The sequence below is a fragment of the Chlorocebus sabaeus genome, chromosome 16 (assembly GCF_047675955.1).
Source record: "Chlorocebus sabaeus isolate Y175 chromosome 16, mChlSab1.0.hap1, whole genome shotgun sequence".
NCBI lineage: Eukaryota > Metazoa > Chordata > Mammalia > Primates > Cercopithecidae > Chlorocebus > Chlorocebus sabaeus.
Genome location: NC_132919.1, coordinates 70,442,901 through 70,466,178, shown reverse-complemented (window position 1 = coordinate 70,466,178; position 23,278 = coordinate 70,442,901). Strand labels below are relative to the sequence as shown.

The 23,278-nt window shown below is 40.2% G+C and overlaps 3 protein-coding genes across 5 annotated transcripts; all 3 read left to right on the top strand.

The window, feature by feature from the left end:
• Positions 1–3,157: 3,157 nt before the first annotated feature.
• LOC140708698 (keratin-associated protein 9-4-like) lies at positions 3,158–4,225 on the top strand. Its single transcript, XM_073005324.1, has one exon. The coding sequence runs from the start codon at positions 3,497–3,499 to the stop codon at positions 3,977–3,979; it is 483 nt and encodes a 160-aa protein (XP_072861425.1). The 5' UTR covers positions 3,158–3,496; the 3' UTR covers positions 3,980–4,225.
• A 5,232-nt stretch (positions 4,226–9,457) lies between these two features.
• Positions 9,458–10,227, top strand: LOC103243861 (keratin-associated protein 9-2). 3 transcript variants are annotated; one of them, XM_073005587.1, is made up of 2 exons: positions 9,458–9,878; positions 9,978–10,227. In XM_073005587.1, the coding sequence occupies exons 1-2, from the start codon at positions 9,592–9,594 to the stop codon at positions 10,225–10,227; spliced, it is 537 nt and encodes a 178-aa protein (XP_072861688.1). In that variant the 5' UTR covers positions 9,458–9,591. The 3 variants fall into 3 exon arrangements, with proteins under 3 accessions (XP_072861688.1, XP_072861689.1, XP_072861687.1); XM_073005588.1 differs by having other exon boundaries at positions 9,458–9,895; positions 10,007–10,227; XM_073005586.1 differs by having other exon boundaries at positions 9,458–10,227.
• Positions 10,228–20,094: 9,867 nt separating this feature from the next.
• Positions 20,095–20,754, top strand: LOC103243478 (uncharacterized). The gene has a single exon (XM_008012747.3). The coding sequence runs from the start codon at positions 20,218–20,220 to the stop codon at positions 20,752–20,754; it is 537 nt and encodes a 178-aa protein (XP_008010938.3). The 5' UTR covers positions 20,095–20,217.
• Positions 20,755–23,278: the final 2,524 nt, after the last annotated feature.

The window sequence follows — 23,278 nt, the reverse complement described above, 5'->3', positions numbered from 1 at the left end:
AGGGAAAGAAAGAAAGGAAAGAAAGAAGAAGGAAAGGAAAAGAAAGGAAAGAAAGAAGAAGGAAAGGAAAAGAAAGGAGAGGAAGTGAGATATAAAATGAAGGCCAATTAAATAATCTACACTTACTTCTGCTATAATACAGTGCACCCGAGTTTCATAAACTCCATTAATTACCACCGGATCTATTCTCCCTTCACCCCTGGCCAGCACTCTTGTTGGTCTAGGTAACTGCCTGATAGAGTAGCTCAGAGCTTCCTTCCTGAAGGGTCTGAGCCTCTGGTTTCTATACAATTGTCCACTGCGATTGCTGTTTTTACTCATTTGTGGTTATCGCTGGACATGAACACACTATGAGATTCTGCAATGTTATGGGTTAATTTGTGTCCCTCAAAATTCATATTCAAATAGAATCATTTAAAATGTTATCTGATAAGACAAGTTCACATTGGAAACAATTAGACCTCTGATTAAATATGACTGTGTCTATTACAAGGGAGAAATTCGGAGACGGTATGCATATAGTAGAAAAATTCTGTCAAACACACATGGAAATGATAGACATCTACAAGTCAAGGAGAGAAACCTGGAACAGATACTTCTCTAACAGCCTTCAGATTAAAACAATATTGCCAACACCTTAATTTCAGAATAGAGGTCTTCATAACTTTGATAAATAAATTGAAGCCACTTTTTTTCAGTAATTCATCAGGGCAGTGCTAGTAAATTAATATATTCAGTAAACCTCCTGAGCCATAGATGTATTTTGCTACACTATATGGCTTGAGGGTAATTATCCCTCGCCAAATAGTAACTCCTTTCTCTCTCTGCTGCTTTGCTTGTATGAAGAGTCCAAAATGACTAGGGGATAAACATTACTTTTGTTTATGCCAGATAAATAGAGAAGCAAATACTATAATTTTTATTCACAAGAAAACTTTAAAAAGCCAAAACTTGCCTACTGGATTACAACTTGATAGAGTGATTAGCTGTCTTTGGGAATGAATAAGAGGATATAATTGGGAAAGAATAGGATTAATTTCTATTTCCTAACCTAGTAATGGAGCCATAGATGTATTTACAATATAATACTATATCAAGCGGGAAATTAATACTTTGCATTCTTCTCAAATGGATGGTATACCTAGAAAATGTTTTAAACATTTTAGAATTCCACGATGAACCAGGTGTCATATCAACTCATCTAATTCCTTCATCAAAAAGAAAGAGAAGACATAACGCTTACTGTGCTAGTAACCGGGTTGCGGCTGGAGCCGGAGCGCCTGCTGGTTGACCTGAATCTCAATCAGTTATATCATAGAAAGTCCTGCATTCAATTTGCATTTCTCTGATGGCCAGTGATGATGAGCATTTTTTCATGTGTCTGTTGGCTGTATGAATGTCTTCTTTTGAGAAATGTCTGTTCATATCCTTTGTCCACTTTTTGATGGGGTTGTTTGTTTTTTTCTTGTAAATTTGTTTGAGTTCTTTGTAGGTTCTGGATATTAGCCCTTTTTCAGATGAGTAGATTGCAAAAATTTTCTCCCATTCTGTAGGTTGCCTGTTCACTCTGATGGTAGTTTCTTTTGCTGTGCAGAAGCTCTTTAGTTTAATTAGATCCCATTTGTCAATTTTGGCTTTTGTTGTCGTTGCTTTTGGTGTTTTAGTCATGAAGTCCTTGCCCATGCCTATGTCCTGAATGGTATTACCTAGGTTTTCTTCTAGGGTTTTTATGGTATTAGGTCTAACATTTAAGTCTCTAATCCATCTTGAATTAATTTTCGTATAAGGAGTAAGGAAAGGATCCAGTTTCAGCTTTCTACTTATGGCTAACCAATTTTCCCAGCACCATTTATTAAATAGGGAATCCTTCCCCCATTTCTTGTTTTTGTCAGGTTTGTCAAAGATCAGATGGCTGTAGATGTGTGATATTATTTCTGAGGACTCTGTTCTGTTCCATTGGTCTATATCTCTATTTTGGTACCAGTACCATGCTGTTTTGGTTACTGTAGCCTTGCGCCAGTTAGAATGGCAATCATTAAAAAGTCAGGAAACAACAGGTGCTGGAAAGGATGTGGAGAAATAGGAACACTTTTACAATGTTGGTGGGATTGTAAACTAGTTCAACCATTACGGAAAACAGTATGGCAATTCCTCAAGGATCTAGAACTAGAAGTACCATATGACCCAGCCATCCCATTACTGGGTATATACCCAAAGGATTATAAATCATGTTGCTATAAAGACACATGCACACGTATGTTTATTGCGGCACTATTCACAATAGTAAAGACTTGGAATCAACCCAAATGTCCATCAGTGACAGACTGGATTAAGAAAATGTGGCACATATGCACCATGGAATACTATGCAGCCATAAAAAAGGATGAGTTTGTGTCCTTTGTAGGGACACGGATGCAGCTGGAAACCATCATTCTCAGCAAACTATCACAAGAACAGAAAACCAAACACCGCATGTTCTCACTCATACGTGGGAACTGAACATTGAGATCACTTGGACTCGGGAAGGGGAACATCACACACCGGGGCCTATCACGGGGAGGGGGGTGGGGGGAGGGATTGCATTGGGAGTTCTACCTGATGTAAATGACGAGTTGATGGGTGCTGACGAGTTGATGGGTGCAGCACGCCAACATGGCACAAGTATGCATATGTAACAAACCTGCACGTTATGCACATGTACCCTAGAACTTAAAGTATAATAATAATTAAAAAAAAGACTCGGTCTCAAAAAAAAAAAAAAAAAAAGAAAGTCCTACATTCTCGTCCTGGTAATCGCCACACTCGCAGACAAGTCAGAATGACTGGTCACTCAGGGCGTAGATTGCTTGATGCTGCCTAAACCCCTGTGAATTTCTCTGCATCCACCTGCTCTCAATCTGCTCCACCACATGGAACACACTCTGCCAGACACCCTCTTCCCAAGTGACCTTCAAAGAACTGAAAGACACAGGTGGTGTGGGTGGCACAGAGAGATGCCTGTTAGTCTTGAATCAGAATTTGGTGGGTGAATAGTCTTGGGCCCAGGCATGGATTCATTTTGTCACCATAAATATATCAGCATCATGCTTCTCCTCACAGATACTTCCCAGTCTACATACAGCCAACTATGAGACTGGGCAGACAGAACTTCCTGAGCCTCCCGGATCACCAGGAACTATCATATGACCAGATGATGGTCAGAGCAGGAAAGATGCTGATGATGAAATGGGCTTCCTTTTATCTGAAACGAAGTTTCTATGAGTAATTCACAATTAAGAAACAGATTAAACCTTAATCTGTTTAACCTTAAGGAAACAACTACCCTTTGAGAATCACAAATGCACTGTGGAAAACAATGTAAACAGCAGCAAGGAAAAGTCCTGCTGATTGGTGGAAACTTTGGAGGCCAGGTGTATAAAAGGTCCAGATTGCAAGGGGTCATCACATTCTGGGAAACTCACCTCTGATTAGAAACCCACCCTCCACCCCTGACACCATGACCAACTGTTGCTCCCCTTGCTGCCAGCCTACGTGCTGCAGGACCACCTGCTGCAGGACCACCTGCTGGAAGCCCACCTGTGTGACCACCTGCAGCAGCACACCCTGCTGCCAGCCCTCCTGCTGTGTGTCCAGCTGCTGCCAGCCTTGCTGTCACCCAAGTTGCTGTCAAAACACCTGCTGCCAGCCCACCTGTGTGACCAGCTGCTGCCAGCCCACCTGCTGTGGGTCCAGCTGCTGTGGCCAAACCAGCTGTGGGTCCTGCTGTGGCCAGACCAGCTCCTGTGCACCTGTCTACTGCAGGAGGACCTGCTACCACCCCACATGTGTCTGCCTGCCTGGTTGCCTAAACCAGAGCTATGGATCCAACTGCTGCCAGCCCTGCTGCCGCCCAGCCTGCTGTGAGACCACCTGCTGCAGGACCACTTGCTTCCAGCCCACCTGTGTGTCCCGCTGCTGCTGCCAGCCTTCTTGCTGCTGATCAAGTCCCAAGACAACCACCATCCTCACAACAATTTGCTGTTCCACTGACTTATCTTTTGGGGGACTAATTTACTTTGCTGCTAACAGTCACCATGCCCTCACCCAAATTTTTATGAATTATCTGCGTGTATAAATCTTGGGAATCTGCTTCATGGACGGCAAAATACTTCATCCTGATTCTCTTTTTCCTTCCACCTTGTGGATCATGTGCCAGCTTTGTGTGTTCTCAGTTTGGAGTCATGGTCTCAGCTTTCACTCAAAACTCAAGATCTTCATTCTCTGCTTCTAAGGAATTTAGGTTTCTGCAACTGATCAATAATCTTTGCAATCATATTTTTGTTTTCAATATCCTCCTCATGTTTCTTGTATCTTTCTTTTTTCTTTTCATGATAACTTTGGGTTATGTCTCTGGTAACAGAGATTCTTAGCTATATGTTTCTGAATAAACTTGGAACCAACCTCATCTCATATGGTGTTTTGTTTTATTTGGAATCATTCCTGATATGGGATTTACATACATATCACATACCATAGGCATTATCCAATTTGATTCTCAAAACATATGATCATGTATTATTACCTCCATTCTTTCAGTTGAGTACAATTTAATGTGTGATGTTATGTAGCTACTAAAGGGCAGACTCTGTTCCAAGCTGAGGTCCTCTCTTTCTGCCCAAGGACATTCATGTTTAACTCTCAATATAGTAGAAATGACATTGGAAGTCAGCACTAGCAAGACATGCACTTGAGTTTATTTAACAATGAGATAAATAATCTCTCACGTTTGCAGCTAACATTTTTGTTTACAAAAAAAAATTCCCTAATTAGTTTCCCACACCTCAGTAAGCAACAGCTGCATGATATGGCAGCAGGGACTGCCCTGAATGCAGGGATCTTTTTGTCTCAGCCTCTGACCAGCCATTCATTCTATGCATCTGCATAAAAAATGCTTGGGAATTTATTGTGGACTCATGAGAGAGAGTCTCATCTGAAGAAACTTATTCTCGATATCATGTAAATAAAATTCTTATACAGCCTTCATCTCCTGAATACCTATTGAGAAAGTAAATGAAACTAAGTTATTTCTTGTAAAATACAGACCGTATCTTTTGCCACATTAAGACAATTTGTCCCCTAATTGAAATGTTATGAGGAAAATTATGTAAGAACAAAGCTGGGAATTGAGAAACTATTCAATGGGCATATAAGACTTGGCACAATCCGTAATCTCTGAGCCAAGGAAGGGAAAGAAACAGTCTTCTGCATTTTGTGATGCCAATATGAAGCATCTAAAGAAATGAAAAACTTGTGTTTCCAGGAAAATCAGAAGAATGTAAGAAAGGAGCAAAGTAGAACTTGTGCATTCGTAGAAGTCATAATAGACAGAGGTTGATGCTTTGTGTCCTGAACTGATGTAAGTTAAGCATTCACCCACGGAATGATTGATTGATACTGGCTCTGGGAGAAATATAAAGGTCGGGGACCTGGGTCACCTTCTTGGGACCTCCTACCAGCATGGGAGTGCTAGAAGTACCTCTGATGAGCTAACAATGGGGATTTCCATGACAGATGCAAACTTCTGAGACTGAATCTAGAATGTGCTGAAGACTTGGCTAAGAGACGAAGGCCACTTACTGTAATCATCATTTGGTGATGAAATAAAGGAGATGAAAACTAGGACATTCTCTTTGACCAGCATCAGTTATGAAAGATGAATCAGTTCAGCACATCTACTGTACAGTAATGTGACTATAGCTAAAAACACTTTATCATATAGCTGAAGTTTACCGAGAAGTTAGATCTTAAATGTTCGCACCACAAAAATAAAAAGGAAATGGTAACTAAGTGACCTAACAAATATATTATTCACAATGAATATATGTATCAGAGCATCACCTTGTATACCTGAAATAGATAAGATTTTTATTTGTCAATTAGACCTCAGTACAGATAGGAAAAAAGTATTTAGTTGATCTAGTTAATTATTACAAAAGTATTCTTATCTTCAACATTAAAATTGGGAATTTTCTGAACAAACAAACACTAATATGTTCTGGATTGCCTGCTATATGATGGGCATTTGCTAAACGCTTTGTGTACATTATCATTAATTCTTTAACAAACTTTCAGAATAGGTGTTCATGTTCCCATGGTAGAGATAAGAAAATTGAGGCTGAGGGAGTTAACATAATGTCACAGATAATTTTCTCCCAGAAGAGACTCTGAAGAAAAGATTCCAGGGAAACTAGTTTATTGGGAAATGCAGATTACACTGGTAGGAACTGGGGAAGTGATACAGAAGAGGGTTCACTATTAAGTCAGTATCACAGTGAGCAATTAAACTTTAAACTAAAGGGAAATCTATCAGAAAAGATGAAAAACACACAGCTAGAATTACCCTACTTCAGGAATGAGGAAGCTAGAGTCTTTATAAATCAGTTCTCCAGAATCATTGGTTGAGTGTTTTTTCTCTGTGTTGCCTTCACAGGTGACATGACTTTCTACAGCTGCAATACAAGAGCCGTTGGCCACAGAGATGCAGACTCTGACAGATGGAAATTAATCCAAGCACACTAACATGCAAGATATATGGGTGAACTTATGAAAACTTGTCTGAGACCTACAAGTACCTCCACTCACATCAGATCTTTGCTGTATAAATGTGATGCACAGCCACAAGCTCTAGAAGAAGAAAGAAGCAGAGGAGAGGAAGAGAAGGAATAGAAGATGAGAGGAGGAGGAAAGAGAAAAGAAAGAAACAAAAAAGAAAGAGAGAGAGAAGGAAAGGAAAGGGAAGGGAAGGGAAGGGAAAAAGGAATGAAAAAAAACATGAAGGAAGGAAGGAGAAGGAGTGATTGAAGGAAACAAAAGAAAGAAAAATGAAGAAGGAAAGGAAAAGTTAGGGGAGAAAGTGAGATATAAAATGAAGGCCAATGAAATAAGCTACACTTACTTCTGCTGTAATACAGTGCCTGTGAGATTCATAATCTCCATTAATTACCACCAGTTCTATTCTCCTTTCACCCCTGGCCAGCACTCTTGTTGGTCTAGATAACTACCGAAGCAGTAGCTCAGAATGTCCTTCCTGAAGGGTCTGAGCCTCTAGTTACTATACCATTGTCCGCTGTGATTGCTGTTCTTACTCATCTGTGGTTATCACTGGGCATGGACACACTATGAGATTCTGCAGTGTTATGGATTAATTTGTGTCCTCCAAAATTCATACACAAATAGAATCATTTAAAATGCTATGTGACAAGACAAGGCCATATTGGAAACAATTAGACCTCTGATTAAATATGACTGATGTCTATATACAAGGGGAAAATTCACAGACAGTATGCATATAGTAGAAAAATTCTGTCAAACACATGGGAATGATAGACATCAACAAGTCAAGGAGAGAGACCTGGAACAGATACTTCCCTCACAGGCTTCAGATGAAAACAACATTGCCAACACCTTAATTTCAGACTAGAAGCCTTCGGAACTGTGAAAAAATAAATTTAAGCCACTTGGTTTGCAGTAATTTATCATGGCACTGATAGCAAGTTAATATACTCCGTAAATCTCCTGAGCTATAGATATATTCTCCTACACGATGTGGCTTGAGGATAATTACTCCTCACCAAATAGTAACTCCTTTCTCTGTCTGCTGCTCTCCTGATATGAAGAGTCCAAAATGACTATGCAATAAGGATTACTTTTGATTATGCCAAAGAAATAGAGAAGTAAATATTATAATTTTTATTTACATGAACATTTTTTAAAGCCAAAAGTTACCTACTGGATTAGAACATAACAGAGTGATTAGCTGTCTTTGGGAACGAGTAAGAGGATATAATTGGGAGAGAATGAGATTAATTTCTATTTCCTAACATAGATGTACTGGGGACATAGATGTATTTACAATATAATACTGTATCAAGTTGGAAATTAATAATTTACATTCCTCTGAAATGAATGGTGTATCTAGAAAATGTGTTAAACATGTTAGAACTCCACGATGAATCAGGTGTCATCTCAACTCATCTAATTACTTCATTAAATGGAAATAAAGGCTGTGCACGGTGGCTCACGCCTGTAACATCAGCACTTTGGGAGGCCAGGGCAGGCAGCTCACAATGTCAGGAGTTTGAAACCAGCCTGACAAATTTGGTGAAACCCTCTCTCTACTAAAAATAAAAAAATTAGCCAGGCATGGTGGCGGGCACCTGTAGTCCCAGCTACTCAGGAGTCTGAGGCAGGAGAACCCCTTGAACCCGGGATGCAGAGGTTGCAGTGAGCCGAGTTCACACCACTGTACTTCAGCCTGGGCGACAGAGCAAGAATTGGTCGAAAGAGAGAGAGAGAGGAGAGAGAGAGAGAGAGAGAGAGAGAGAGAGAGAGAGAAAGAAAGAGAAAGAGAAAGAGAAAGAAAAGAAAGAGAGAGAGAGAGAAAGAAGGAAGGAAGGAAGGAAGGAAGGAAGGAAGGAAGGAAGGAAGGAAGGAAGGAAGGAAGGAAGGAAGGAAGGAAGGAAAGAAGGAAGGAAGGAAGGAGAGAGAGAGAGAAAGAAAGAAAGAAAGAAAGAAAGAAAGAAAGAAGGAAGGAAGGAAGGAAGGAAGGAAGGAAGGAAGGAAGGAAGGAAGGAAGGAAGGAAGGAAGGAAAGAGAGAAGAGAAAGAAAGAAAGAAAGAAAAGAAAGAAAGAAAGAAAGAAAGAAAGAAAGAAAGAAAGAAAGAAAGAAAGAAAGGAAGGAAGGAAGGAAGGAAGGAAGGAAGGAAGGAAGGAAGGAAGGAAGGAAGGAAGGAAGGAAGGAACATGCACCGTGCTAGTAACCAGGGTTATGGCTAGAGCCACAGCTCGTGCTCGTTGGCCTGAATCTCAAGCAGTTATGTTACAGAAAGTTCTACACTCTTGTCCTGGTAATCGACGCACTCGCAGACAAGTCAGAATGACTGGTTACTCAGGGCATAGATTGCTTGATGCTGCCTAAATCCCAGTGGATTTCTCTGCATCCACCTGCTCTCAATCTGCTCTGCCACATGGAACACACTCTGCCAGACACCCTCTTCCCAAGTGACGTTCAAAGAATTGAAAGACACAGGTGGTGTGGGTGGCACAGAGAGATGCCTGTTAGTCTTGAATCAGAATTTGGTGGGTGAATAGTCTTGGGCCCAGGCATGGATTCATTTTGTCACCATAAATATATCAGCATCATGCTTCTCCTCACAGACACTTCCCAGTCTACATACAGCCAACTATGAGACTGGGCAGACAGAACTTCCTGAGCCTCCCGGATCACCAGGAACTATCATATGACCAGATGATGGTCAGAGCAGGAAAGATGCTGATGATGAAATGGGCTTCCTTTTATCTGAAACGAAGTTTCTATGAGTAATTCACAATTAAGAAACAGATTAAACCTTAATCTGTTTAACTTTAAGGAAACAACTACCCTTTGAGATCACAAACGCACTGTGGAAAACAATGTAAACAGCAGCAAGGAAAAGTCCTGCTGATTGGTGGAAACTTTGGAGGCCAGGTGTATAAAAGGTCCAGATTGCAAGGGGTCATCAGATTCTGGGAAATTCACCTCTGAACAGAAGCCCACCCTCCACCCCTGACACCATGACCAACTGTTGCTCCCCTTGCTGTCAGCCTACGTGCTGCAGGACCACCTGCTGCAGGACCACCTGCTGGAAGCCCACCTGTGTGACCACCTGCAGCAGCACACCCTGCTGCCAGCCCTCCTGCTGTGTGTCCAGCTGCTGCCAGCCTTGCTGTCGCCCAACTTGCTGTCAAAACACCTGCTGCCAGCCCACCTGTGTGACCAGCTGCTGTCAGCCCACCTGTGTGACCAGCTGCTGCCAGCCTTCCTGCTGCAGCACACCCTGCTGCCAGCCTTCCTGCTGTGTGTCCAGCTGCTGCCAGCCTTGCTGCCACCCAATTTGCTGTCAAAGCACCTGCTGCCAGCCCACCTGTGTGACCAGCTGCTGCCAGCCTTCCTGCTGCAGCACACCCTGCTGCCAGCCCACCTGCTGTGGGTCCAGCTGTGGCCAGACCAGCTCCTGTGCACCTGTCTACTGCAGAAGAACCTGCTACCACCCCACATGTGTCTGCCTGCCTGGTTGCCTAAATCAGAGCTATGGATCCAGCTGCTGCCAGCCCTGCTGCCGCCCAGCCTGCTGTGAGACCACCTGCTGCAGGACCACTTGCTTCCAGCCCACCTGTGTGTCCAGCTGCTGCCAGCCTTCTTGCTGCTGATCAATTCCCAAGAGAACCACTATCTTCTCACAACAACTTTCTGCTCAACTGACTTATCTTTTGGGGGACTAGTTTACTTTGCTGCTGACAGCCACCATGCTGTCGCCCACATTTTTATGAGCTCTCTGCATGTTTAATATCTTGTGAATCAGCTTCAGGGACGGCAGAATACTTCATCCTGATTCTCTTTTTCTTATACCTTGTGGATCATGTGCAGCTTTGTGTGTTCTCAATTTGGAGTCATGATCTCAACTTTGACTCTAAAGTCAAGAGCTTCATTCTCTTCACCTAAGAAACTTAAGTTTCTGCAAATGATTAAGAATCTTCACAACTATGTTTTCTTTTCAATATACTCATGATTCTTGTATCCTCCTTCCTTCTTTTAATGATCACTTTGGGCTATCTCCCGAGAACCAGGAATCTTACCTATATATTTCTTAATAAATAAATTCGGAACCATTCTTCATCACATATGGTGCTTTGTTTTATTTGAAAGCATTCCTGATATGGGATTTACGCATGTATCACCTACTATATGTATTACCCAATTTGATTCTCAAAATGGACAGTAGTGTATTATTGCCTCCATTTTCCAACTGGGAAAATTTTAATGTGTGATGTTATGTAGCTAACAGTGGACAGACTCTGATGCAAGACTGCATCTTCTCTTTCTGTCCAAAGACACTTACAATTAACTCTCAATAAAGTAGAAATGACATTGGGACTCAGCACTAGCAAGTTATGCACTTGAGTTTATTTAACAATGGAAAGAATAATCTCTAGTGTTTGGCAAGAGGTAATATTTTGGTTCACAAAAGTCTTCCCAAATTAATTGCCCACCCATCAGTGAGCCACAGCTACATGGTACAGCAGCAAGGGCTGCATTTAGCAGCTGTCCTGAATGTGGGGATCCTATTGGCCTATACCAGCCAATCGTTCAATTCACCTGCATCAAATAAATGTTTTAACATTTTTTTAAGGTTCAGGGGTACGTGCGCCGGTTTATTTTATAGTTAAATTGTGCGTTGCAGGGTTTGGTGTACAGATGATTTCGTCACCCAGATAATAAGCATAATACCAGAGAGGCAGTTTTTTGATCCTCGTCCTCCTCCCACACTTCCCCCACAGGTAAGTTCCAGTGTCTGTTGTTCCTGTCTTTGTGTTCATATGCATTCAATGTTTGGCTCCTACTCTTATGTGAGAACATGTGGTATTTGGTTTTCTGTTCCTGGGTTAGTTCCCTTGGGATAATGGCCTCCAGCTCCATCTGTGTTGGACATCATCTTGTTCTTTTTTCTTTTTTTTTTTTTCTGTATAGTATTTTATGGTGTATATGTAGCACATTTTCTTTATCCAATCTACTTTTGATGCACATTTTAGTTGACTCTATGTCTTTGCTATTGTGAGTAGTGCTGCAATGAACATACACATGCATGTGTCTTTATGGTAGGACAATTTATATTCATTTGGATATATACCCAGTGATTGAATTGCTGGGTCAAATATTAATTCTAAGTTCTTTGAGAGATCCCAAAACTGCTTTCCACAATAGTTAAACTAATGTACAATTCCACCACCATTGTGTAAATGTTCCTTTTTCTACAAAACCTTGCCATCATCTTTTATTTTTTGACTTTAATAAGAGCCATTCTGATTGTGTCAGAGGGTATCTCATTGTGGTTTTAACTTGCATTTCTCTAACGATCAGCGATGTTGATCATTTGTTCATTCCCTTTTTGGCCGCTTGAATGTCTTCTTTTGAAAAGTGTCTGTTCATGTCTTTTGACCACTTTCTAATGAGATTATTTGGGTTTTGCTTGTAAATTTGTTTAACTTCCTTACAGATTCTGGATATTAGACCTTTGTTGGATAGATAGCTTGCAAATATTCTCTCCCAGTCTGTAGGTTGTCTGTTTACTCTGTTCATAGTTTCTTTTGCTGTGCAGAAGCTCTTTAGTTTAATTAGGTTCCATTTGCCAATTTTTTCTCTTTTTGCAATTACTTTTGGTGACTTCATCATAAAATCCTTGCCTGGCCCTATGTTGGGAATGGTATTGCCTAGGGTGTCTTCAGGGTTTTTACAGCCCTAGGTTTTACATGTATGTCTTTGATCCATCTTGAGTTGATTTTTGTATATCATGTAAGGAAGGGGTCCAGTTTCAATTTTCTGCAAATGGCTAGCCAGTTATTAAATAGCCAGCACCATTTATTAAATAAGGAGTCTTTTTCCCCATTGCCTGTTTTCATCAACTTTGCTAAAGACCACATGTTGTAGGTGTGCAACATTATTTCTGGGTTCTGTATTCTGTTCCACTGGTCTATGTGTCTGTTTTTGTACCAGTACCATGTGGTTTTGGTTATTGTAGCCTTGTAATGTAGTTTGAAGTCAGATAATGTGACGTCTTCAGCTTTGTTATTTTTGCTTATGATTGCCTTGGCCATTCAGACTCTTTTTTGGTTCCATATGAATTGTAAAACATTTTTTTCATCATGCTGGAAGCCTGTCATTGGTAGTTTGATAGGAGTAATATTGAATCTGTAAATTGTTTTAGGGAGTATGGCCACTTTAACAATATTGATTCTGTCTACCCATGAACATAAAATGTGTTTCAATTTGTTTTTGTCATCTCTAATTTCTTTGAGCAGTGTTTTGCAATTCTTGTTGTAGGATTTTTCACCTCCCTGGTTGGCTGTATTCCTAGGTATTTTGTTGTTTTTTGTGGCTATTGTGAAAAGGATTACATTGTTGATTTTGCTCTCAGCTTGGATGTTGTTGGTGTATAGGAATGCTGCTGATTTTTCTACAATAATTTTGTGTCCTGAAACTTTTCTGAAGTTGCTAATCAGATCAAGGAGTTTTGGGTAGAGACTATGAGGTTTTCTGGGTGTAAAATCTTATTCACACACAGAGATAGTTTAATTTCCACTCTTCCTATCTAGATACCTTTAATTTCTTTCTCTTACCATATTTCTCTGGCTAGGACTTCCATTACTATTTTGAATAGGACTGGTAAGATATGGCATGTTTGTCTTGTTCTGGTTTTCAAGAGGTTGCATCAAAAACTTTTCAGAATGCATCGTGTCCTCTTCTGAATAGATTAATTCCTTTGTATCACACAAATCAAATTCATATCTGACCTCCTTCTCCTGAAATTTCATTGAAAGAGCAAAATGGAATTAAGTAATTCCACATAAAACACAGACCATACATTATGCAACATTTAGACAATTTGACTTCCTGATAAAAATGCTGTCAGGAAAATTAAGTAAGGACAAAGTTTGGGATTGAGACACTATGCAACAGGCACATATGACTGCATAATCCATAATCTCTGAGCTACCTGATGGGTTAAAACAATCTTCTATGTTTTATGAGGCCAAAATTAAACATCTCAAGGAAATAAAGATTTGTGTTTTCAGGGAAATCAGAAGAATGTAAGAAGGACTAAAAGTAGAAAAATGTGTTCATTCATCGAAGTCATGGTAGACAGATGGCTGGTGCTGTTGGCCCCAAACTGATGATGCAACCCAAGTATTCACTAATGGAAGGACCGATTTATACTGGCTCTGAGAGAAATAGAAAAGTCTGGGGCCTGGGTTACCTTTGTGGGACCTCCTACCAGCATGGAAGTGCTAGAAATACCTCTGATGACCTAACAATGTAGACTTCCAGGACACATGCCAACTTCTGAGACTGTGTACCTAGAATGCTTTGAAGACTTGGCTAAGAGACAAAATCCATTGACTGTGATTCTTCGTGGGTGACAGGGTAAAGAAGATGAAGACCTAAAACATTCACTTTGGCCAACATCAGTTATGCAAGATGAATAAGTTCTGCAGACCTACTGTACAGTAGTGTGGTTATAGCTAAAAATACTTTATTTTATACCTGAAATGGCAAGTATGTGAGCTAATGAATATGTGAATTAGCCACACTGTGGTGAAAATCTCACTATATCTCACTATATATATATGTATATATATACACACACATCACTTTGTATACCTTAAATACATACAATTTTTATTCATCAATTATACCTCAATAAAGTTTATAAAAACCATATCTAGCAGTACATCAAAAAGCTTATCCACCATGATCAAATTGGCTTCATCCCTGGGATGTAAGGCTGGTTCAACATATGCAAATCAACAAACATAATCCATTACATAAACACAACCAATGATAAAAACCACATGATTATCTCAATAGATACAGAAACGGCCTTCATTAAAATTCAACATCCTTCATGTTAAAAACTCTCAATAAACCAGGTATTGATGGAACATATCTCAAAATAATAAGAACTATTTATAACAAACCCATAGCCAATATTATACTGAATGGGCAAAAGCTAGAAGCATTCCCTTTGAAAATGGCACAAGACAAGGATGCCCTCTCTCACCACTCCTATTCAACATAGTATTGGAAGTTCTGGCCAGGGTAATTAGGCAAGAGAAAGAAATAAAGGGCATTCAGATAGGAAGAGAGGAAGTCAAATTGTCTTTGTTTGCAGATGACATGATTCTATATTTAGAAAACATCAGCATCTCAGCCTAAAAACTCCTTAAGCTGATAAGCAACTTCAGCAAAGTCTCAGGATACAAAATCAATGTGCAAAAATCACAAGTATTCCTATACACCAACAATAGACAAGCAGAGAGCTTGTCATGAGTGAACTCCCATTCACAATTGTAACAAAGAGAATAAAGCACCTAGGAAAACAACTTACAAGGGACATGAAGGACCTCTTCAAGGGAAACCACAAACCACTGCTCAAGGAAATAAGAGGGGACACAAACAAATTGAAAAACATCACACGCTCATGGATAGAAAGAATCAATATCATGAAAATGGCCATACTGCCCAAAGTAATTTATAGATTCAGTGCTATTTCCATCAAACTATCCTTGACTGTCTTTGCAAAATTTTTTTTAAAACTACTTTAAATTTCATATGGAACCAAAAAAGAGCCCATATCACCAAGACAATCCTAAACAAAAGAACAAAGCGGGAGGCATCATGCTACCTGACTTCAAACTATACTACAAGGCAACTGTAACCACAACAGCATGGTACTGGTATCAAAATAGATATATAGACCAATGGAACAAAACTGAGACCTCAGAAATAACACCACACATCTACAACCATCTGATCTTTGACAAATCTGACAAAAACAAGAAATGGGGAAAGGATTCCCTATTTAACAAATGGGGCTGGGAAAACTGACTAGCCATATGCAGAAAACTGAAACTGGACCCCTTCCTTACACCTTATACAAAATTAACTCAAGATGGATTAAAGACTTAAATGCAAAACCCAAAATCACAAAAACCCTAGAAGAAAAACTAGGCAATACCATTTAGGACACAGGCATGGACAAAGACTTCATGACAAAAATGCCAAAAACAATCGCAACAAAAGCCAAAATTGACAAATGGGATCTAATTAAACTAAATAGCTTCTGCACAGCAAAAGAAACTATCATCTGGCCGGGCGCGGTGGCTCAAGCCTGTAATCTCAGCACTTTGGGAGGCCGAGACGGGCGGATCACGAGGTCAGGAGATCAAGACCATCCTGGCCAACACGGTGAAACCCCGTCTCTACTGAAAAATACAAAAATCTAGCCGGGTGAGGTGGTGGGCGCCTGTAGTCCCAGCTACTCGGTAGGCTGAGGCAGGAGAATGGCGTAAACCCGGGAGGCAGAGCTTGCAGTGAGCTGAGATCCAGCCACTGCACTCTAGCCTGGGCGACAGAGCGAGACTCCGCCTCAAAAAAAAAAAGAAAAAAAAAAGGAAACTATCATCAAAAAGAGTACACAGCCCACAGAATGGGAGAGAACTTTTGCAATCTACTCATCTGACAAAGGTCTAATATCCAGAATCTACAAGGAACTTAAACAAGTTTACAAGAAAAACAACCCCATCAAAAAGTGGGCAAAGGATATGAACAGACACTTCTCAAAAGAAGATTTTTATGTGGCCAACAAACATATGAAAAAAAAACCTCATCATCATTGATCATTAGAGAAATGCACATCAAAACCTCAGTGAGATACCATCTCACGCCAGTCAGAATGGCGATTATTAAAAAGTCAGGAAACAATAGATGCCGGTGAGGCTGTGGAGAAATAGAAACGCTTTTTACACTGTTGGTGGGATTGTAAATTAGTTCAACCACTGTGTAAGACAGTGTGGCAATTCCACAAGGATCTACAACCAGAAATACCATTTGACTCTGCAATCCCATTACTGGGTATATACTCAAAGGAATGTAAATGATTCTACTATAAAAGCACATGCACATATATGTTTACTGCAGCAGTATTTACATTAGCAAAGACTTGGAACCAACCCAAATGCCCATTGATGATAGACTGGATAAAGAAAATGTGGCAGATATACACCATAGAATCCTATGCAGCCATAAAAATGAGTTCATGTCCTTTGCAGGGACATGGAAGAAGCCGGAAGCCATCATTCTCAGCAAAGTAACACAGGAGCAGAAAACTAAACACCGCATGATCTCACTCATAAGTGGGAGCTGATCAACGAGAACACACGGACACAGGGAGGGGAACATCACACACCAGGGCCTGTCGGGGGTGCTGGAGGCAAGGGGAGTGAGAGCATTAGGACAAATACCTAATGCATGTAGGGTTTAAGACCTAGAGGACAGGTTGATAGGTGCAGCAAACAATCATGGCACATGTATACCTATTCAACAAGCCTGCACATTCTGCACATGTGTCCAGGAACTTAAAGTAAAAGAAAAAAAAGTAGATCTAGTTAATTATTAGAAATATATTCTTATCATCAACATTAAAATTAGTTTAGGAATTTTCTGGAGAGAAAAGAACTAATGTTTTCAGTTGCCTATCATTTGATGCATATTGTGTAAATCTTTTATGTACATTATCATTAAGTATTGAAAAAACTTTCAAAGTAGGCATTAGTGTTCCAATTGTAGAGATGAGGAAATTGAGGCTGAGAGAGGTAATGTAATGTCATAGTTTGGTTTTTCCCAGAAGATACTCTGAGAAAAAGATACCAATGAATATAGTGTACTAGGAAGGGCAGATCACACCAGAAGGGACTGTGGAAGTGATACAGAAAAGGGTATACTATTAAGCCAGTACCACAGAGATCAACTGAAGCTTAAGCTAAAGGAAAATTTATCAGAAATGATGAAAAACACACAACTTTGAATTCTCAAACTTCAGGAGTGAAGAAGCTAGACTCTTTATAAATCCACTCTTTAGAATTTTCAGTTGAGTATTTTTCTCCCTTTAGCATGCACAGGTGACATGACTTTTTATAGTTGTAATACAAGAGCCCTAAGGCACAGAGGTGCAGATTCAGGCAGATGGAAATTGGTAAGAGCACACTAAGTTCCATGATATACAGGTATGGTAATGAAGACCTGTCTACAGTAACATTTGCTCCATTCAAGTCCAGTCTTTCCTTCTTAAATGTAGTGGACAGCCATGAACTCCAGGAGAAAGAGGAGGAGGAGGAAGAGGAGGAACAGAAGGTGAGAGAGGAGGAAAAAACTAAGAAAGATACGGGAAGAAGACAATATACACAGAGAGGAAGAAAGAGAGCAAGAGAGAGAAGGAAAGAGAGAGTGAAAAGGAGGGAGGGAGGGAAGGAAAGAAGGAAGGAAGGAAGGAAGGAAGGAAGGAAGGAAGGAAGGAAGGAAGGAAGGAAGGAAGGAAGGAAGGAAGGAAGGAAGGAAGGAAGGAAGGAAGGGGAGAGAGAGAGAGACAGAAAGAGAAAGAAAGAAAGAAAGAAAGAAAGAAAGAAAGAAAGAAAGAAAGAAAGAAAGAAAGAAAGAAAGAAAGAAAGAAAGAAAGAAAGAAAGAAAGAAAGAAGGAAAGAAAGAAAGAAAGAAAGAAAGAAAGAGAAAGAAAGAAAGAGAAAGAAAGAAAAAGAAAAAAAGAGAGATAAAGAAAGGAAGGAAGGAAGAAAGAAAGAGAAAAGAAGAGAAGAAAAGAAGAAGAAAGAAACTGCTGCTGTAATAGGGTGCTTCTGAAATTCATAATCTCCATCAGTTTCCACTAGTTCTATACTCCCCTTCACCACTGACCAGCACTCCTCTTGGTCTAGATAATTGCCTGATGAGGTAGCTCAGAACTTCCTGCCTGATGGGTTACTTACTATACCATTGTCCAACCGTGGTTGCTTTTGTTACTCATTTGTGTTTATCACTGGGCATGGATACACTCTGAGATATTCCGAGGTTATGGGTTGAATTGTGTCCTCAATAACTCATATTCAAATAGGGTCATTTAAAATGCAATATGGTAACATAAGGTCATATTGGAATAAATTGTGCCTCTGACTCAATACGACTGATGTCTGTATAAAAAGGGGAAATTGAGACCAGACGCATATAGAGGGAAGATGATGTAAGACACACATGGAGAAGATAGACATCTACAGGTCAAGGAGAGAGACCTGGAACAGATACTTCCCTCACAGCCCTCAGATGAAAACAACATTGCCAACACCTTCATTTTAGCCTTCAGAACTGTGAGAAAATAAATTTCAGCCACTTGATTTGCCATAGTTTTTAATGGCAGTATAACACTTAAATACATATAGTAAATCTCTTGAGTTTCAGATATATTCTCCCTATACTCTATGGCTTCATGAAAATTATCCCTCATGAAATAGCAACTCCTTTATCTACCTGCTGGTCTGCTAACATGAAGGATCCAAAATGAAATGACCAGGTTATAATTGCTGCTTTTGGTTATGCCAAAAACACATTGAAGCACATTCTATAATTTTTATTTACATAAAGTCAAAGAAAGATCCAAAACTGACCTACAGGATTATAATTTGATAGAATGACTAGCTACCTTTGGAGATGAGTAAAAAGATATAATTTGGATGGAATGGAATTAATTTCTGTTTTGTAAACTGGTCATGGGGACTTAGATGTATTTACAATGTAATATTGTATCAAGCTGGAAATTAATAATTTGCATTCTTCTGAAATGAATGGTATAATTTAAAAAGTTTTAAACACGGTAGACCTCAAAGAGGAATCAGATATCATCTCAACGCATCTAATTCCCTCATTGAAAACAAAGAGAGAGAGAGAGAGACAGAGACAGAGACAGAGACAGAGACAGAGAAATGGCAATGATTGTGCCAGTAACCTGGATTAGGGCTAGAGCCACAGCTCATACTGCTTTGCCTGGACCTAGAGCAGTTATGTCACAGTAATTCCCAGTCGCACATTCTCATGTTAGTAAGCCCCTCAGTCCCAGGCAAATCAGGATGAATGGTCGCCCCAGCAGGTAGATTGCTTGATGCTTTGAGAATTCCAGTGAACTCCTCCTCTTTCTACCTGTTTGCTTTGGCTCTGCTCTGCCACATGGAACACATTGTGCCGAACACCCTCTTCCCAAGTGGCTTTTGTAGAACTGGAAGAGACAGGTAAAGTAGGTCGTACATAGAGAGATGCCTGTTAACTTTGAATCAAACTTCGGTAGGTGAACAGTCTTGGTCCCAAGCATGGATTCAATTCACCACTGTGAATATATCAACATCATGCTTCTCCCCACAGACACTTACCAACCTAGGTATAGCCAAAGAAAGAGGCTAGGTAGAGAGAACTTCCTGAACCTCCGCAGTCACCAGGAACAAACACATAATGAGAAGATGGTCAGAGCAGAAACGATGCTGATGATGAGACAGGTTTCCTTTTATCTGAAACAAAGTTTCTATGAGTAAACACAATTAAGAGACATATTAAACCCTTACTTTAAAAAGATTCATAATCTTTAGGAAACAACTTCCCCTTTGACAGTCCCAAACTGACTATAGAAAACAATGTAAACAGCAACAAGGAAAAGTCCTGCTGATTGGTGGAAACTTTGGAGGCCAGGTGTATAAAAGGTCCAGATTGCAAGGGGTCATCACATTCTGGGAAACTCACCTCTGAACAGAAACCCACCCTCCACCCCTGACACCATGACCAACTGTTGCTCCCCTTGCTGCCAGCCTACGTGCTGCAGGACCACCTGCTGCAGGACCACCTGCTGGAAGCCCACCTGTGTGACCACCTGCAGCAGCACACCCTGCTGCCAGCCCTCCTGCTGTGTGTCCAGCTGCTGCCAGCCTTGCTGCCGCCCAACTTGCTGTCAAAACACCTGCTGCCAGCCCACCTGTGTGACCAGCTGCTGCCAGCCCACCTGTGTGACCAGCTGCTGCCAGCCTTCCTGCTGCAGCACACCCTGCTGCCAGCCCATCTGCTGTGGGTCCAGCTGCTGTGGCCAAACCAGCTGTGGGTCCAGCTGCTGCCAGCCCAGCTCCTGTACACCTGTCTACTGCAGGAGAACCTGCTACCACCCTACATGTGTCTGCCTGCCTGGTTGCCTAGATCAGAGCTGTGGCTCCAGCTGCTGCCAGCCCTGCTGCCGCCCAGCCTGCTGTGAGACCACCTGCTGCAGGACCACTTGTTTCCAGCCCATGTGTGTGAGCACTTGCTGCCAGCCTGTTTGCTGCTGATCTATTCCACAGAGGACCATCATCCCCATACAATAACCCTCTGGCAATAGATTTATCTTTTGGAGGACAAATTTACTTTCAAACTTCGATGACAATCAACAAAGTGAACTTAGGGTGAACTTTGCTCACCCTAATTTTTGTGACTTCTCTGCATGTTTAACACTTTGTGAATCAGCTTAAGTGAGGGTAGAGTACTTCATCCTGATTCTCTTTTTCTTTACACCTTGTGGATCATGTGCCACCTTCCTGTATTTTCAATTTGGAGTCATGGTCTCAACTTGACTCTAAAGTCAAGAGTTTCATTCTGTTTCTCTAAGAAACTTAGGTTTTGCAACTGATCAATGGTCTTCACAGTCATGTTTTCATTTTCAATGTCCTCCCCATGGTTCTTATATCCTTATTCCTTTCATGATCATTTAGGGTTATCTCCCTAGAAACAGGGACTCTTACCTTTATGTTTCTTAATAAACTCAAAACTGTCCTGCATCTCACATGTTTTTTTTTTTATTTTACAGCATTCCTGATATGAGATTTACACACGTATTGCATATCGTACATGTTACCTAATTTGATTCTGAAAACAGACAGTCATGTTTTATTACCTCCACTTTCCAGCTGAGAAAAGTTTAATGTGTGATGTTATTTAGCTACAAATGGACAGACTCAGATTCAAGGTTGGGTCTTCTCTTTCTGTCCAAGAGCACTTACATGTAACTCTCATTAAAATAAAAATTACATTGGAACTCAGCATTAGCAAGACATGCACTTAAGGTGACTTAACAATGGAGGAATAATCTCCTGTATTTGCAGGTAACGTTTCCATTCTTATATGGCCTCCTTCTTCTTCTCCTGAATACATATTGACAAAACAAAAGGAACTTAAGTTATTCCTTATAAAATACAGATGCCATCTTTTGAGACTGTATATGTGGAATGCTCTGAAGATTCCAGAAAGAGAGAAAAGCCACTGATTGGGATAGTCACTGGGTGATGGGGTAAAGGAGACAAAGAACAAGCACATTTTCATGACCAACATCAGTTATATAAGATGAATAAGTTCTGCAGATCTGGTGCACTCTAACGTGGATATAGTTTAAAATACTTTATTGTATACCTGAAATTTGCTGAGAAAGTGGATCTTAAGTGTTCACACCACAAAAATAAAAAGGAAATGGTAACTATGTGAGCTAATAAATATATGATTATTTCACAATGAATATATATATATCAAAACATAACCTTTTATACCTTAAATATACACAATTTTTATTTGTTAATTATACCTCAATAAAGCTAGTAAAGAAAGAATTTAGTTGATCTAGTTAGTTATTATAAATATATTCTTATATTCAATACTAACATTATTTTTTAGGTTTTCTGAACAAAAGAACTAATATGTTCCAGGTTGCCTACTACTTGATAGGTAGTGACTAAATGCTTTATGTTCACTAATATGTATTCTCTAGGAAATGTTCAAAGTAGGTATTAGTGTTACCATTGTAGAGATGAAGGAATTGAGACTGAGAGAGTTAATGTAATGTCATAGTGTGGTTTCTCCCAGAACAGATACTGAGAAAAATATTCCAGTGAAAGTATTTTATTGGGAAATGCAGATCACACCATTAGGGATCAGGGAAGTGATACAGAAAAGGGTACACTATTGAGCCAGTAAGTATCACAGTGACCAACTAAAGCTTAAACCAAAGGGAAAACTATCAGAAATGATGGAAAACACATAAATTAGCAATCTCCATCTTCAGGAATACGAGAGCTAGAGTCTTGTAAATCAGCTCTCCAGAATCATTGGTTGAGTTGAGTGATATTCCTCTATGTGGAATGCACAGGTGACATGGCTTTCTGCAATTGCAATACAAGAGCCCTTAGGCACAGAGATACAGATTCTGGCAAATGGAAACTGACTCAAGCACACTAAGATCCGAGAAATATGGACAGGATAATGAAAATGTCATCTGTGATCTGTCATTCGCTCCACTCAGATCCAATCTTTGCTTCTTAACTGTGATGGACAGCCAGAAATTCTAGGAGAAGGAAGGAGAGGAGGAGAGAAAGAAGAGAGACAGAAGGGTCTGAGCTGCTGGTTACTATACCATTGTCCACTGTGATTGCTGTTACTCATTTGTGGTTATCACTGGGCATGGACGTGCTCTGAGATACTCCAATAGTTGGATTGATTTGCTTCCCCAGAAATTCATAGCCAAATAAGGTCATTGAGAATGTAACTGGTTAAGTAAGGTCACATTGGAATAAACGGGTCCTCTTATTCAATATGACTGGTGTCTGTATGAAAAGGATGGTAGAATGGAAGGGAGGGAAGGTAAGAGGAAAGGAAGGCAGGAAGAAAGAAGGGAAGGAGGATATAAAATAAAGGCCAAATAAAACAAGATACAGTTACTGCTGTAGTAAGGAGAAGGGATGAAGGAACATCCAACAATCTAGATATTTTGTGGAGACCTCAGAATCATTAACATTGAGTAGAAGGTTCTTAGGCATCCAGGTAAATCAC